This window comes from Prunus avium, chromosome 6 (assembly GCF_965620075.1).
Source record: "Prunus avium chromosome 6, drPruAviu1.hap1.1, whole genome shotgun sequence".
NCBI classification, from domain to species: domain Eukaryota; kingdom Viridiplantae; phylum Streptophyta; class Magnoliopsida; order Rosales; family Rosaceae; genus Prunus; species Prunus avium.
The window spans coordinates 5,860,471-5,876,998 of NC_142289.1; the positions used below are offsets into that span (position 1 = coordinate 5,860,471).

At 39.1% G+C, this 16,528-nt stretch overlaps 2 protein-coding genes across 2 annotated transcripts; both read right to left on the reverse strand.

The window, feature by feature from the left end:
• Positions 1–6,522: 6,522 nt before the first annotated feature.
• LOC110765061 (UPF0481 protein At3g47200-like) lies at positions 6,523–8,306 on the reverse strand. The gene is made up of 2 exons (XM_021968108.2): positions 8,235–8,306; positions 6,523–8,036 (listed from the first exon to the last, which is right to left on the reverse strand). Exons 1-2 carry the CDS (start codon positions 8,250–8,252, stop codon positions 6,654–6,656), a joined length of 1,401 nt encoding a protein of 466 aa, XP_021823800.2. The 5' UTR covers positions 8,253–8,306; the 3' UTR covers positions 6,523–6,653.
• Positions 8,307–12,912: 4,606 nt separating this feature from the next.
• On the reverse strand, positions 12,913–14,589 carry LOC110765060 (UPF0481 protein At3g47200-like; the record flags this gene model as incomplete). Its single annotated transcript, XM_021968107.2, has 1 exon — positions 12,913–14,589. A coding segment is annotated over one exon (1,500 nt), but the record flags the coding sequence as incomplete, so codon positions are not given.
• Positions 14,590–16,528: the final 1,939 nt, after the last annotated feature.

Genomic DNA, 16,528 nt, shown 5'->3' on the forward strand with positions numbered 1-16,528 from the left:
CTAGCTAATATGGACGAGACTTGTTGACCTATCCTTGATATTATGACAAAATATTAATATAGCGCTATCCTTTCCTTTCGTTGGATGGGACTTGTTGACCTTTCTATTAAATAACACCATGATTGGGACAAACAAACAAAACAAATTAGAGGGCAATTTTGAAACTACTCTATTAATTAACCATGTGGGTGTGGCCATTGGCCTCTATGATTAATAGGGTAACTTATGACGAAAAGCTATGATGTATATCACTTACCAAGGAAGAAAATGGCCACATGCATACACCTGTTTCTCACTGTAAAATATACACCTCAATTAGCTGAGCTTCCTCGACTGGTTCACTCATCTCAGCACCCTCATTGACGCCATTCCAGTTTCAGATCCGGTCCCGACTCCTGAGCTGTGGTCAACGCAGCGATTACCCGTGGGTAACAGCAGTTTCAAAGATAAGCTGATGCACAAAGTTAACCAGGTAAAAAATGCAGGTATTGACGTTGATGCTCTTGATGACAATTATGCCGATCTAAATGATGAAGATGATGTGGTGGTTTCTCGGGGTGAGCGCGGACCCAGTATCCATTTCTCTGAGCGAGCGATGGGGCGCCTATGTCAGCCATGGAAGAATGCTTTAATTGTAAAACTGCTAGGACGGTCGCACACTTATAACTACCTCCACGACCGTCTACAACAAAAATGGAATTTGAAAGGTAATTGGAAACTAGTGGATCTAGTAAATGACTATTTCGTAGTGAAATTTGAACTAGAGGAGGACTTGAGCTACGTTCTGACTGGGGGACCATGGATTATTGCTGGGCAGTATTTGATTTTACAGAAGTGGAGACCAGGATTTTGCCCTTTGACTGCCCATGTCTCTAGAATGGCGGCTTGGATCAGGGTCTCGGCTATCCAACTCGAGTGCTTTGATGTTTGGGCGCTAAAGAGGATAGGTAATCTGCTTGGCAAATTGCTCAAAATTGATACTTTGACTACGACTCAAAATAGAGGTAAATTTGCTTGGCTCTGTGTGGAGCTGGACCTCACGAAACCGCTTGAGGCGTTCATCCAAATTAACCAAGAGTGGTACAACATAGAGTATGAAGGTCTCCCCGACATTTGCTATCTGTGTGGCCTTTATGGGCATAAAAGGGAAAACTGTCCTTCGCAGGTGAAGAATACTACAGGCAACGCTAAGACTGTCCCAGTCCCTGCTACAGCCGCTAAGGAAGTGGGTACTGATACAGTTATGGGTCAGGAGGGGATTAGTACAGATCCAGAAATTCTTCGCGGGCCTTGGATGAATGTCCCACCTAGGAGGAAACCAAAGAATATTTCCAAGGGTGTGAGCAACACAGTTTCGAGCCACAAGAGCCAAGGCTCTCGGTTTACTACCCTGCAACAAATCACTGAGGATTTCAGATTGGACCAGACTGACAGTGGTGGGGGGGCATTTCAGGAGAATGCAGAGACATCTTATGCTTCTAAAAATGGTACTGGAGTTGGAAACAAAGTCTGGAGTAAGGCTAAGCACCCTAATGCTGGAGCCAGGACTGTTCTTAGTGACATCTCTAATAGTAAAAATAATGCTAAGGCCACGGCATCAAGAACTACTAGCGCTACAGCCACAATGGCTCCCAATGGATTCCATATACATAGTAGTAGTGCTAAGGGGAAATTGGTTGTTGATGAGAGCAGGACCCATTGTTTGACTTCTACAATTGGCCACATGAACTCCTGGGGCAGCGGCCAAAGCTTGTATAAGCAAAAAGGTGTCTATATATTTGGACACCAACCTCCAAATATAACTGGAGACCTTCATGGCAAACCTTGTGACTCTGAGGTTGTTGAAGATCCTGCGGAAGCTCCCCTCCAAGATGGATTGAACCCTACTGATGGGACTAATCTGGATGAAGTTCAGATGTCTGATTGCAATAAGAATGCTGATAAGAGTACCTCCAACAACGTTGAAGGTATGACTCTCGACTGCTGATGTTAGGGCTTTGTCCCTGGGTTATTATTATTTTTTATCCCTTGTTGTTAATGGATATTCTGTGTTGGAATGCTAGAGGTGCAGCTTGCACTAAATTCAGATATACTATGATGGAACTAATCCATGTTCATCACGTTGATATTTTGTTTGTTTGTGAACCTCGTATTGGAGGTAAAAAAGCCCTTGAAGTTATTAAATCTTTGAAGTATTCCTGCACTGAGGTGGTGGATCCCATTGGTTTTTCTGGTGGTCTGTGGCTTTTATGGAATGAGAATAAAGTCAAAGTTGAAGTCCTTGGTACAACTGACCAAACTATCTCTGCTTCTATTGCCTGGCCTGGCCAGAATCCTTGGCTTTTTACTGCAATCTATGCTAAGCCTTGTAACTCCAAGAGAGAAAAGCTTTGGGATTATTTGAATTTTGTCTCTGATTGTCACCAGATGCCGTGGCTGCTTGCTGGAGATTTCAATGATATGCTACATTATGATGATAAAATAGGGGGTGCCTCCCCCTGTAGGCTTAAAGGCTTCAGGAAATGGTTTGATGATAATGACATGATTGATCTTGGTTTTTCTGGACCCAAATTTACTTGGAGTAATAATCGGGTTTTTGAAAGACTTGACCGTGCAGTCTGTAATGTCCAGTGGAGAAGTCTCTTTAACGAGGCCTCTGTCAAGCATTTACCGAGGACCAAGTCTGACCACTGCCCTATCAAGATAAGCCTGAAGTCCAGCTTCTCTTCCTCTCCTATCGCACGGCCTTTCCGGTTTGAGGCCATGTGGCTAACTCATGCTCACTTTAAGGACTTTCTCATGCAGCAATGGGCGCTTACTGATGGCTCTGTCCTTGATAAAACTAATGCCTTGGTGCAGCCTCTTTTACATTGGAATTCTACTATTTTTGGTAACTTAAGGCGCAGGAAATCTACACTTTTAGCTCGCCTGGCTGGTGTACAGAACGCTATGGGTCCAAACACAAACCGTTTCTTGTCCAAGCTTGAGAACTCCCTTTTTGAAGAGTACAATGAAGTCATTGAGCAAGAGTCCTTGTTCTGGCAACAAAAATCTCGAGTAAAGTGGCTGCAAGAAGGTGATAGGAATACCAAGTTTTTCCACCTCACTACTTTAATAAGAAGAAGAAGAAATAAAATAGAGAGACTGAAGGATGATAATGGGGAGTGGATTGAAGGTGCTGGGGGTCTCAAGAAGCTAGCTGTTAGCTATTTTGTGGGCCTGTTTACCCAGGACCAGCAGTGCTGCACCTTTGGGGACCTCCCTAGTTTCTTCCCTCCTATTGAGGCTGCTGACTTGGCTAACCTTGCCAAAAACGTGGATCTTATTGAAGTAAAAGTGAGTTTATTTAACATTGGTGGCCTCAAAGCCCCTGGTGTTGATGGGTTCCCAGCTTGTTTCTTCCAAAACCAGTGGCATCTTTGTGGGAATGAAATCTACAATTTGGTTGACCAAGCTTTCCGGGATAGCAAACTTCCTGAAGGTTTAAACTCTACCTTGATCACTATGGTTCCTAAAGTTGATAATCCTTCTTCCATGGGGCAATTCAGGCCCATTAGCCTTTGCAGTACTTTATATAAAACCATTTCCAAGGTGCTGGTGGCTAGACTAAGACCTATCTTGCCAGGTTTGATTAGCCCCAATCAAGTCAGTTTTGTTCCTGGGAGACACATTTCTGACAACATTATTATTGCTCAAGAATTAATGCACAAGTTCAGAAATGCAAAAGGGAAAAAAGGATTTATTGCTTGGAAGATCGATCTCTCTAAAGCTTATGACAGATTGAATTGGAGTTATATTGAGTTTGTCCTCAATGAGCTTGGCCTGCCTCCTTCGACTGTACAATTAATAATGCATTGTGTTTCCTCTGTCCAGTACCAGGTTTGTGTTAATGGTGAATTGACTGACCCTTTTACTCCGCAAAACGGCATTCGACAAGGAGACCCTCTTTCTCCCTATCTCTTTGTCCTTTGTATAGAAAAATTATCTCACCTGATCTTTGATGCGATTAGGCAAAAGAAGTGGAAGCCTGTTAAATCCTGCCAGTCAGGCCCTGTCATCTCTCACTTATTTTTTGCAGATGATTTAATTCTCTTTGCTGAGGCTAGCCCCCAACAAGCTAGGGTAATGAAGAATTGTTTAGAGCTTTTCTGCAATGCCTCTGGTCAGTCTGTGAACTTTGATAAATCTGCTATTTTTTGCTCTCCTAATACTTGCAAGGAAATGGCTAAAGAAATCAGCTTCATATGTGGGTCCCCTCTTACTGTGAACCTTGGCAAGTACCTGGGGATGCCTATCCTTCACTCAAGGGTCACTAAGGCTACCTACGGGGGTTTGGTGGACAAAGTCCATGCTAGGCTGGCATCTTGGAAGAGTAAAGTTTTATCTTTGGCTGGGAGATCTACTCTTATTCAAGCTGTTTCTTCTGCTATTCCTATTTATGCCATGCAGACCACGAAGATTCCTATAAGCGTTTGTGAAGATCTAGACCGGTTAAACAGGAACTTCCTCTGGGGTGGCAGTGAGAGAAAACAGAAGATCCACCTCTGCCAATGGGACTTAGTGTGTCGGCCAAAAAGTAAAGGCGGGTTGGGAATTAAGAAAACCCGTAATATGAACCAAGCTCTCTTGGCCAACTTAGGTTGGAGAGTGCTTAAGAAAGATGAAGGCCTGTGGGCAAAGATTTTAGAAGCCAAGTATCTAAAAGACCATTCCATTCTTGATGCTGAATCAAATCCCAGGCAGAACTGCTCTTCAACTTGGAAAGGTATCATGTTTGGGGCCAAACTGCTGACTCATGGGCTGTCTTGGAGGCTTGGGAAAGGTGATAAGGTTCATTTTTGGAAGGACAAGTGGGCTGGTGATATTCCCCTTGTGCCGCAGAGTGAAACTATGGACGAAGCTGACTTTGATAGCACTGTTTCTCAATTCTTCAAACATGACTGGTGGGATGTGGACAAGCTTCGTAGTGTTCTTCCTGAGGATGCAGTTCAACGAATCATTTCTATATCGGCTGACTTTGGGGGCAGGCTTGAGGACACCCAAATTTGGCAGCCTACTACTACTGGTATGTTCACTGTAAAATCAGCTTATAATTTATTATTTACTGGAACTGATTGGTGTGACCCTTGGTGGAAAATCCTCTGGAAGATGCGTGTTCCCCCTAAATTGCAATTTTTTTGCTGGCTGGTCTACCAAAGGAAAATCCTATCCAATGAACAAAGGGCTAGACGTCATCTCACCACTGACCCTACGTGCCAGAGTTGTGGCTGGCCGGTTGAATCTGCTCTGCACATCTTAAGGGATTGTATCAAGGCAAGGGAGGTTTGGTCCCTTTTCCTTAATGGCCACCAGTATGATTACTTCTTCCAATCAGATTTCCAACCATGGTTCTTAAGTAATTTATGCTCCCATTCAGTCTATGATAATCACCCTTGGAAAGTGGTTTTTGTGTTCATTTGCTGGTATATCTGGAAGTGGCGAAATAGTAGAGTCTTTAATGCTGATAATGATTTGCCCTTTATGCCTAAAAAGATTATTTCTGATGCTGTGTCTGATTGGCTTAAGGCTGATCCCTCTAAAACCATCCGAAGGGATCAAATACAGGTTATGTTAGCTTGGGAGCCCCCTGTGATTGGTATGCTAAAGTTAAATGTTGATGGGTCTCGAAAGGGTATTACTGGTTGTATTGGTGCTGGTGGAATCATTCGTAATTCCTTTGGAGATTGGATAGGGGGATTTGCTGTCAACTTGGGGATGGGTCAAATCCTAGATGCTGAACTCTGGGGATTATTCTTTGGTTTACACCTTGCTGTGGAGAAAAGGATCCCTAAAATCTCCATTGAAATGGACTCTATGACTGCTGTTCATCTTGTGAAACAACATGCCCACAACTGCCTCCACCCCCTAGCTGGTTTAATTAATTCCTGTGTACACTTGATGAGAAAGTTTGAAACTGTTGAGCTCTCTCACATCTACAGAGAAAGGAATGTTGCTGCTGATTGCTTGGCAAATTGGAGCCATAATATGGATCTTGGAGTCTGGTTCTTCGATGAGGTTCCTGAATGGTTTAGTTCCTGTTTTGTTGATGATTTGCTGGGGGCTGCTAAGCCTCGGCTGATCTGTGTTCCCTAGCCTTTGTGTTTTTTCTTTTGGGGCTTGTCCCCCTATTTTCACCCAAAAAAAAAAAAGGGATAATTAACAAAGACTACTTAAACAACTTCTCTTCTTTTTTCTTTATTTTTTAAGTCCAATTCTTTGCATCCAGTCTTAATGCGCACACATTTCTTTTTACTAATTAACACATGGAATATGTGGAAATAAATATCACATTGTCTAGTCTTCCTTATTTCTTCAAACTGTTCAAATAAGACCCTTCAAAATTTCACAATTTAACCAAAAATCATAAGGTTCCCTCCCAAGTTGAAAAACCATTATTGTAGAACAAATCATTAAGCGTATTTCAACTTACTGCGCACGATTTCTCAAGACACCTTTTCTTATTCATTTCTGGCTCCATACAGTCATACATAAATTGTGAAAACATAAATCTGATCGATACAGACTCATTATATACAGGAAGAAAATTAAACACATATATGCAAATCAAATTCATACGATGGCCCAAGCCACTGAAAAAGCGCAACAAGTATCAGCTAGCGAGGGTGAATGGCATAGTATGTTTGTATGACAGTTAGAACGAAAAGGCAAAGTGCAGCAATGAAAGATATAAAGCTCCATGCAGTTGAGAAATAAGTGCGATAGAGGGACTTCAAACGTCTGCGAAACCAGAACTTACGAGCGTACGCATTCACTTGGTTGCACAAGTCAGCAAAATAGAAGTCCTTGACAACAACCTCATCTAGAATACTGTGACATTGAGCCAAATATACTTCATCGTCAATCCAACTGGAATTTATGATCCTTCTTTGCCGAAGTATTTTGATGTCCTTTGAGGAACGGATTAGGCTTTTCAGGAGGATGGGATATGAGGTGATGTGATTACTGCTGATGGTGCACTGCTCGTAGGCAATCAGGTTTCTCAAGAGTGAAATATTGTCGTCTATGAACAATGATGGGATTCTCATCACTCCCTCGCTGAAAGTTACGTTCAGCAAGTGGTTCTCGCTTGACTGTCTTTCAATCTCGATCCCAGATTCCAAAAGTTGTGAAGCGCAAAAATCGAATCCCCAATTGTTATAGCTTCCACTTCCAGGGATATCAATATTGGTGATGTTGATAATTGAGGAATCACCAGCCACAGCAGGGTGCTGCTTATTATTAGTACTCTTAGGCTGAATTGGGAGATAGAATTTGTGCAAGAGATCAAGCAAATGCTTGTAGCCCTCTGTGCCGCCAGGAGGATCATCAACTCCTTTTACAATTGCCTTTTGGTTCTTCATAGCTGCTGGTTCAAAGAAATGAAGAGCAAGGCTAGTGAGCGAGTTCGGTGCTGGTTTGACGTTGGCCTTGAGATGAGGCTTGATAGCCTCAAACAGAGTTTGGAGAATAAAAAAGGGGATCTGGTTTTCAACTAAGGCTAGATCCTGGCGAAGTGCTGGAATTATCCAGATAGTATTGAATATTGGGTCATCAGATTGCTCTTCTAACATCATGTTTAAGTTGTAGTGTTGATAATACCTGAGGAAAAGTTCCATTATGAAGAAGCCATCACGTACTTCTTGAAGTTCCATGATGTAGTCCCTGTTGCTTCCAACGTAGCTCCGAAGTATCGTCTTGGGTAAGCCATAACGGAAAAATTTTGCAAAACTGTCACAGGACAAATGTTTAAAACTCGAACAGGACGTGGCAGACTCGTTCAAACGCTTCTCAAAGAATCTCCCGTAACGATCTTTATGCTCTTGCATAGCTGCAAGCTCAAGCTTGTCCCGATGGTAAATCCCAATTGAGACAAGGCGAGGGCTATAGGCATCCTCCTTCACTTTTCGAAGTTTATTTGGAACTATAAAGATGTTCGATGCCCCTGACGCTTTCTCCACCTTGTCATAGCACTGTTGCACATATCTTGCTTCCGTTTCCTGTTTTGATTGTAAAATGTATAAAGCTAGCTAGCAGTGCACACATCTACTTTCAGCATCACTATTTTTGCAAATATGTATGTATTAAATAACATATACATATATGGTTTTTGTTCTCTACATGATGATAACCCAACTGCAAGATATATACACAAAATCTAAAGAGATCATACAATTAAGCTCAACGACCTCAATTACCTCTCCTGAGTTGCTCATGTTAGCGGATTTCCCTTCGCCGTCCAACCTCCAATCTTAGCTTACTTAATCCCAATTAAGCGCCTGAGTATTGCCTTTATATTGTCCAAATATGAAGATTAAAGATAATTAACTTATAAGAAAGACCCTACTCCCAAGTCTTCCTTATTAAGTCCCTACTAGCAGAAAAAGAATAATACTTGGGTGGTTCGTGAGGACCTTCCCATGCTTACATCCAATAATATTGTTACACGTGTTTCTCAAGCCCTTTCAAACCGCCTCGCCCTATGTGTTGTGTTGGCCTGTCTAATTTCCACGAGCAAACAACTAGAAAGAAAACAAAAGTAAAGTTTTTTAAGTTAGTCTTTGTTAAATTACCTTACCCCTTTTTTTTTTTACGATTGTTAAATTACCCCTCCGTTGACGTTGGGAATACAAACAATTTTGTACTACATGCTTCCCGAGGGACAGAAGATTGCCTTTGAAGATAAAGTACAATAAAGAGGAAAATTCTACCTCCCATCCCCATATAAAATCAATTTATTTATTTATTTATTTAAGCTTTAGTAAAATATTGTTATAGAACCTTCCAAAAAGAAGACTTCAACAATTTACACAGTCAATAATATTGGGAACCACGCTATGTGGTTTACTAACAATAATACCAAGCTCACCAAAAATACTCATTACATTTTATCATCATATTATGTGTAAATATTCACCAAAAAATAAATTTATGAGTAAAAATACATATACAATATCTTTAAAATAAAAATACAAAAAGGAGCTCCAAGTGAGTCGAGTTAGAATTTGTTAATATTTTACACGAATTTAATAAATGACTTCTCTTGTTAATAGTTGGTTTTTTTAAGGCGTGATGTCTACTCAGTTGTGAAGATGTAAAAAATTCTTAAGTGAACATATAATTGTTAATAGTTGGTTTTTTAATTCTTCGTTAGAGATACAGAAAAATTAGATAGGAGAAAGAAGGCAACAACCAAACGCTGAGAATTTCCTAAACAAGGGCCCAAACGCTGACCTTCACAAATCGCAAGTACAACTCTACATGGTCAGCCATACCCATAGAGGAGATGTCATACCGATCAAGAAAAGGTATATAATTAATCCCTTATATAAGAAAAACAAGTAGCAATTTATATAATTTATTCTACGAACCAAAAAACAAAAAAAATATATATATAGATATTTTTTTTTGTACCAAACATGCATTTGTTTGTATGCCATACTGACCTCAATGGAGGACACAGCTTTATTTTTATACTGTAAACAATTGCTTCCTCAAGGAAAAATGAACACTGCTTTGTTTTTTCCTTTTCCTTTTAAATCCTGTTCAATGATTAAAGTGTTGCTATTTTTTCTTTCAGTTTTTTTATATTATAACATAATCTAGTACGGTTTTAGAGTTTAAAGCTCATATGGATTTATACGATTCATTATATGTAGTATGGTTCAATTAAAATGGTTCACATTGTATAGGGCTTAGAGCTTAATGAATTTTTATTTTTTGTTGCCAAAGTTAGGAAGGGTGAGGGGGAAAACTCACACACATGGGTACCATGGGGGTTTGAACTCATGACCACTTGGGAGCACACTAAAGGCTTGGCAAATCCAACTAACACCCATTAGTTCGGCCACTCCAAATAGAAACTTTGAGTTAGCTTGAAGTGCACCTCGATTTTAGGTATCAACCAATGTTTTAACCAATTTTGTTCACTATTCTACCATATCGATCTAAACCAAGTAATTTTTCTAGTGACTTTCATAAAAGCTTCAAAATTGTTATGTTGTTTCGAAAAAGACTTGTGGTACTTGAGATTGAAAATCAAATAGAAATTATATAAATGTATAATTCCTTTTCGTTATGTAATTAACTTCATTTCACTACAACTTGTGTTTCATGAATCATATGCATATTGACATAGATGTTTTTTTTTAAAGGTCGGTGTGTTAAAAATATCAAATAAAACTCGTGACGATATGACTGACATAAGGCTACATGACAATATGACTGACATAAGGCTCTCCTTTCACAATGACCCGTTTATTTTTGTTTTAAAGAATGACCAAAAACCTTTAATATATTCATCCGCCTGTTTGACTCGTATGGACGTGCTCATAAGTATAAATTTAATTTCGTGTATGTATAACAGCTAAAACTTGGCTAGGGTAGAGTTGATTAACTTTCATTTCCTCATACCTGAAGGTCAATTGAGTTAATATTATGCCCCATTTGGTTCACGGAATGGATTTGAGGGGAAATCACTTCCCATGTCATTTCCCAAGGAATGGGAATGAAAGATTCATTTCCCATGTTTGGTAATGTTGGGAAAGTAACCGGGAGATTTCACTCTGTTTCCTTTCCCATGTTTGTTTTGAGTAGGAATGGAAAACAAAGTTTGTGTAATTTTTCAATTATACCCATATTAAATCAAATAAAAAATTAATGCATTTAATGATACGTTGTAATTATAAATTGTTCATAGGGACAAAATAGTCATGAAAATTGTGCATTGAATGTTGGCTCATTTTCCCAAACTTTCCCATGATGAGGGAAAACAAAACCCAAGTTAAGAGGAAGGCTTCACTTTCCCCCCTACTTTCCCATGTGCCAGGCAACCATTTCTCATGCCTGGACTTACCAAACATGAGAAAGCAATTGAATTCCCATTCCCAAACCTCCTTTCCCATAAAACAAACGGGCCTTATTGCCTTTAGTTAACTTGTAGACCAACTCTGAAGATAAAATAATATAAGAAAAGAAGACTACTTACATCCGCACGTTAAGCCTTTAATATATTTGCAATAAACATATATTTACTTTGCCTTTCACAGCGCCAGAGTCTCCACTTATGGCATATTTACTAATCAGGAATTGGAATTCTCATCAGGAATTGAATTCCGCCTATGGAGAATTCCTGCGTTTACTTCACATAAGGAATTGAAAAAGTAAGCGGGCCCCACACAAAATTAGGAATTGAATTCCTGATTTTGGTGGAATTCAATTACTAAATGGGAGGTGGTATTCTAATTCCTGGATAATTCACCCATTAGGAATTCATCTTTTTTACCCATTATATTCTCACACAATTTTCAAAATTCCAAATACGCCATCTACTTTAACCAAAAAATGAGGACATTTTAGTAATTAGTACCACTTTTACCCCAATTCCATATGATTTAGTAAACAACTTCAATATGAATTCGGAATCTAACTCCCCTCAATCCATATGGTTTAGTAAACAACTTCATTAGGAATCCGGAATCTAATTCTCCTCAATCCAACTCCTCCTCAATTCAATTCATCCTCAATTTAATTCCCCCTAATTCAATTCCGGATTAGTAAACATGCCATTATTTAATTTATAAGGCGACTTAGTCTTTACTTAAATGTATAATTTATCTGATTCATATTTAACTGTCTCTCTCTTCTGTTTTGGTGCTTACAGTTTGTAAGGCTTCCCAGCAATCATCAAATCAGCCTCACCTCGACGAATGTGATTTGCAGCAGTATAGGAACAGTAATTTGAAGTAGCGTACACAACTTTCTACCTCCTCCCATAGATTTCGTTTGAAAACCATTTGAATTTTCAGTTTCATATAAAACTTATTTGCTAACTACTTTCAATTTTCGTTTAATAACCATTTTATTTTTCATTTTTATATTTTATATTTTTCTATTTAACATAAAACTTTTTGGCTAAATGATTTCAATTTTCAAATTAAAGAAGTGAAAATTGTTCAAAAGTTGATTTCTCATTTTTTATTTTATGTGAAAATTGAAAATGATTTTTTTTTTTTTTTTTGTGTGGTCAAATTGTTTGAGGTCATATAAGAGCATGTCCACCGCTAGCAGCAAACCGGGCAAAAGGCCCCCCTTGAGAGCCCAAGGCAGCTCCAGCACTGCAGCCTCCAGCCTGGTTTGGCGTGGGTCCCACCAGCCCGGGGCAAGCCCAAGGGCAGGTTTCGCCTGGGCTTCAGCCCGAGTTTTGTGACGTCAGCAAGCAAAAAAATATTTTAAAAATCCAAAAAATTATAGATGCTTTCTCTATACATACATAACAATTTTATTCACTTTCTAAATTGTTTAAATTGTTTATATTTTGTTGCATAATCTTTTTTTCCTTTCTTGCCCTTGCCCTAGCCTTTTGGGATGGATTCTTGCCCTAGACTTAGCCCTCATGGGTGGAACCAGAAATGGCAAGGCTGACACTATTCATGTGAATACTGGCAGCTTTTGCTTGCCCTTGCCCTAGACTTAGCCCTTATGGGTGGACATGCTCTAATGAAAGTGCATATTACAAAGAGACCGTAGCATTTTTTTTGTGAATTTTTAAGAGTTATGAGGTATTTATGAAGAATTTTGGATCTGAAGGTCCTGAGGTTCAGACTCAATCTAAGGCTAAACCCGGGCTGCAGAGTCCAAGCTAGGGGTTCAAAAAAAGTGAAAAGAAAAAAAAAACTGTTTTGATAACTAAAAAGGAGAAGACACATGTCACTTTATGGTTGAGTTGAGCCACAATAGAAAGTAAGGAGGGAAGTATAGTGTCATACAAAAAATTGCCCAACAGAATTTTTTTTTATTTTATTTCAATTTGGTACGGATTATTTATAGTTTAAAGAGACTGTAACCCGTTGCTTTAAGCGTGTGTAGGACCAGCAAATACAAATCAAATAATAACATCGTACAAATTATTGTGAAAACAGAAAGATAATACATACTCGTTATAGGGGACGAAACTTTGAACACGTGAATAAAAGAAATAAACTGAAAAACGATGTCCAGCCCTGAAACCGTAGACCTCCCCGTTCCCCAATAGAGAAGCTCAAACAGATGTTATTAGCGAGGGTGAAGGGTGTAGTATGTCTGTAAGAAAGTGAGGATGAAAAGGCAACACGCTGCAATGAATGATATCAAACTCCATGCTGTAGAGAAGTAAGTGCGATAAAGGGACTTGAAAAATGGGCGAAACCTGAACTTACTGCCATAAGCATTCACGGTGTTGCACAACCCACCAAAACAGAAGTTCTTCACAACAATTTCATCTAGAATACTTTTAAACAGAGTCAAATATTCTTCATCTTCAATCCAATTCTGATTGAAGATGCCTTTCTTCCTGAGTAGGTTGACATCCCGTGGCGAACGGACGAGACTCTTCATCATGATGGCATATGATGTAACGCTATGCATGTTGCTAAGACTGCATTGCTCATAAGCAATCAGGTTCCTGAGGAGTGAACTCGTTGTCTCGTAAATTCGAACTTGGGGAATTATAACCACCCCAGCCTTGAAACTTATTTCCAACAAATAGTCCTGCGTGCTTGAGCCAACTTGAAGCTCGATCCCAGATTCCAAAAGATCCGAAGCGCAATACTTGAATCCCCACTTCTCATCGCTCGCTGGATTGCGTTGACGATGACTAGGAAGGCGTGGAGTTTGCTGTTCTCTTTTTGTTTTGCTGACAAGGCATGGAACTATTTTTTGCAGTACGCCGGGACGATGTTCGTTCTCTGAAATGGATCCCACAGGGATGGACAAGTGACCGGGTTGGTGGAAGTAGAATTTGTGCAAGAGATCTAGCAAATGCTTAAACCCTGTGCCCTCGGGCTCTTCGTTGCTGAACTTCTTTTGGCTCAAAGGATGGAAGAAGTTAAGAGCAAGGGCAGCGACCAAGTCTGGTGCTTTGCACTTGGTGATGATATGAGGCTTGATTTTCTCATACAAAAGTTCGAGAATGAAAAAGGGTATCTGGTTTTCCAGTAATGCCAGATCATGCTGAAGAGCTTCAGTCATCCAAGCACTTCTCAATACTTGATCAGAATTGAGATCTTGTTGCTTCATATAATTTAAGTTGCGGTCCAACCGAAGGAAAAGTTCCAATATGAAGCAACCATCAAGTAACATTATTTCTGCAAGTTCATACTCTGTGTAGGTGATCTTTTCAGTGTAGCACTTTCGAATTACTTCATCTAAACCATGAATAGCATTGATGCACTCTTCCAAGCATGTAGTAGCACAATTTCTAGCTTGTTCTTCACCGGCATCTATTGGTTGCTGATCAAGAAAGGATACCAAGTAAGACCACTTATATTGTACCATGGGTGCCAGGTTCTGCTTGTCTTGATGCAATGGTCCGATTGAGACAAAACCAGGGCGGTAGGCATCCTCCTTCACTTGTCGAAGTTTATCTGGAACTCTGTAGATACAATATTCCCCTCTTATTTCTTGCTTTCTTCCGCGGCCATAGTGGCTCAAGTATTCTCTCTGGTGCACATTGCCCAGCTTATCAATAAGAGTCTTCTTCCATTCATCTTTCTGTGTCTGTGTATCATCATCAAGACAAATGTGTAATTAATTTCGACTGTAAAATATAACCTTTTCTTAATCAATATGTTGATTCAAAAGCAAAGTGTTAGAGAGATCGAGATGATCAGTTACCTGAAATTTTCCTTTAGACTTACTCATCTCAGACAATTTCCCTTTGTGTCCGGCGACCGCCAATCTGAGCTTCCCTGAAGGTCAATTGAGTTAATATTATTGCCTTTAGTTAATTTTTGTAGACCAACTCTGAAGATAAAATAATATAAGAAAAGAAGACTACTTCCATCCGCACGTTAAGCCTTTAATATATCGCCAAAAAAAAGAAGATATGCAATTCATTTTGATTATTATGTATCAACTTCATTTCATTACAATCTGTACATGTTTCGTGTTCCATTAAGTATTAGCTAGTCTTTGACTTGAGAGATGCTCATGACGAATGTGAGTGACATAAGCCTAGAGGAAAAGAGGCAAATGCTATATAACTTGCAATAAACATATATTTGCTTTGCCTTTCACAGTGCCAGAGTCTCCACTTATTAGTAATTAAATTTTAGGACGACTTATTATTAGTCTTTGTTTAAAGAACTCCTATGATGACCAAACTTTTTTTTTTCTTTTTTCTTTTTCCCAACATGTATGTCAGTGTCACTCCTCCATTAAGTATTAATTAGTCTTAGTCTTTTTTATCATATGGAATTTCCCCTAAAGATGCTCAGACGAATGTAAGTGACTGTGACTACAGGAGGCAAAGGTAGATAGATCAACTTGCAATATACATATTTGCTTTGCCTTTCACATTGCCAGAGTCTCCACTTATTTAATTTATAGGGCGACTTAGTCTTTACTTAAATGTATAATTTATCTGATTCATATTTAACTGTCTCTCTCTTCTGTTTTGGTGCTTATTACAGTTTGTAAGGCTTCCCAGAGAGGCCTTTTACATCACTTTGGAAAAGGAGTGAAAATCAAAGTGTTCAAGGAAAGGGAGGGAGGTAGGTGCAATTTTAAAATCCGGCTTCAAAACAAGTTAGAAGTAGCCCGGAATTTGAATCTGTGTGATGGTCAAAAAACTTGCTCTAAATCTTGCTAACCGTAGAAACGAAAGTAAACTGATGAAGTTCTGTTTCACATTTTTGGATATGCATATAGCAAATTATTAAGTAGATTTTTGTTTTTTGTTTTTAACAAACAGAATTTAATTGTACTCCTCTGCCTAAAGCTAAATCCCAATAAAAAAAAGTGGAAGTAAGCCACAGCTCATAATAATTTATTTGTACACCAACCATGCATTTGTTTGTATGCAACTGAGATTCTGACCCCGACGAGGCAGGAGGGAACATTCACAGCTGTATTATTTTTCATTTTGTAATAAATCTCCTTAGCTCATAAAGCAAATTAATCTAATTTCCACGAGCCATAATGTAGACCTCTATGTGTTGTCCCAGGAACGGAGCGAGAATTGTAAAGTTGGGGGAGTCAAAATAGAAAATAAAAGTATATCAAACACCTCAAGAGAGTTACATGAGCCAAATTTCATCCAAAAAAAATATGTTAAAGCTAACTATTTCTAATTTATTCATGTCTAATTTGTTTTAGAGGGAATTTTAGCTTAAAGTATCAGTTGTTTATTACTATTTCTATATGTTACTGGGGGCTAGTGCCACTCCTAGTCTAGAAATGGAGAAAAACTTAGTTGCAACTGAGATAACACTATTTTGCTATCCTCAGCCAATAATGTTATGTCATGTGAAAGTGTTATCATGTATGTCATAGCGTTATTGGTCGGAAATAACAAAGTAGTGCCATCTCCATTTCATGGAAATCTTTCTCGAGTGGAGAAAGCCACTGGCTGTCCCTTTAGGAAGTTGGTTCACGTGCTCTTCACATATTGCTGAGTTGTTAAATCTCTAGTTGAGTTGAGAGTATAAATATAGATGTAGTGTTCATTACAAAA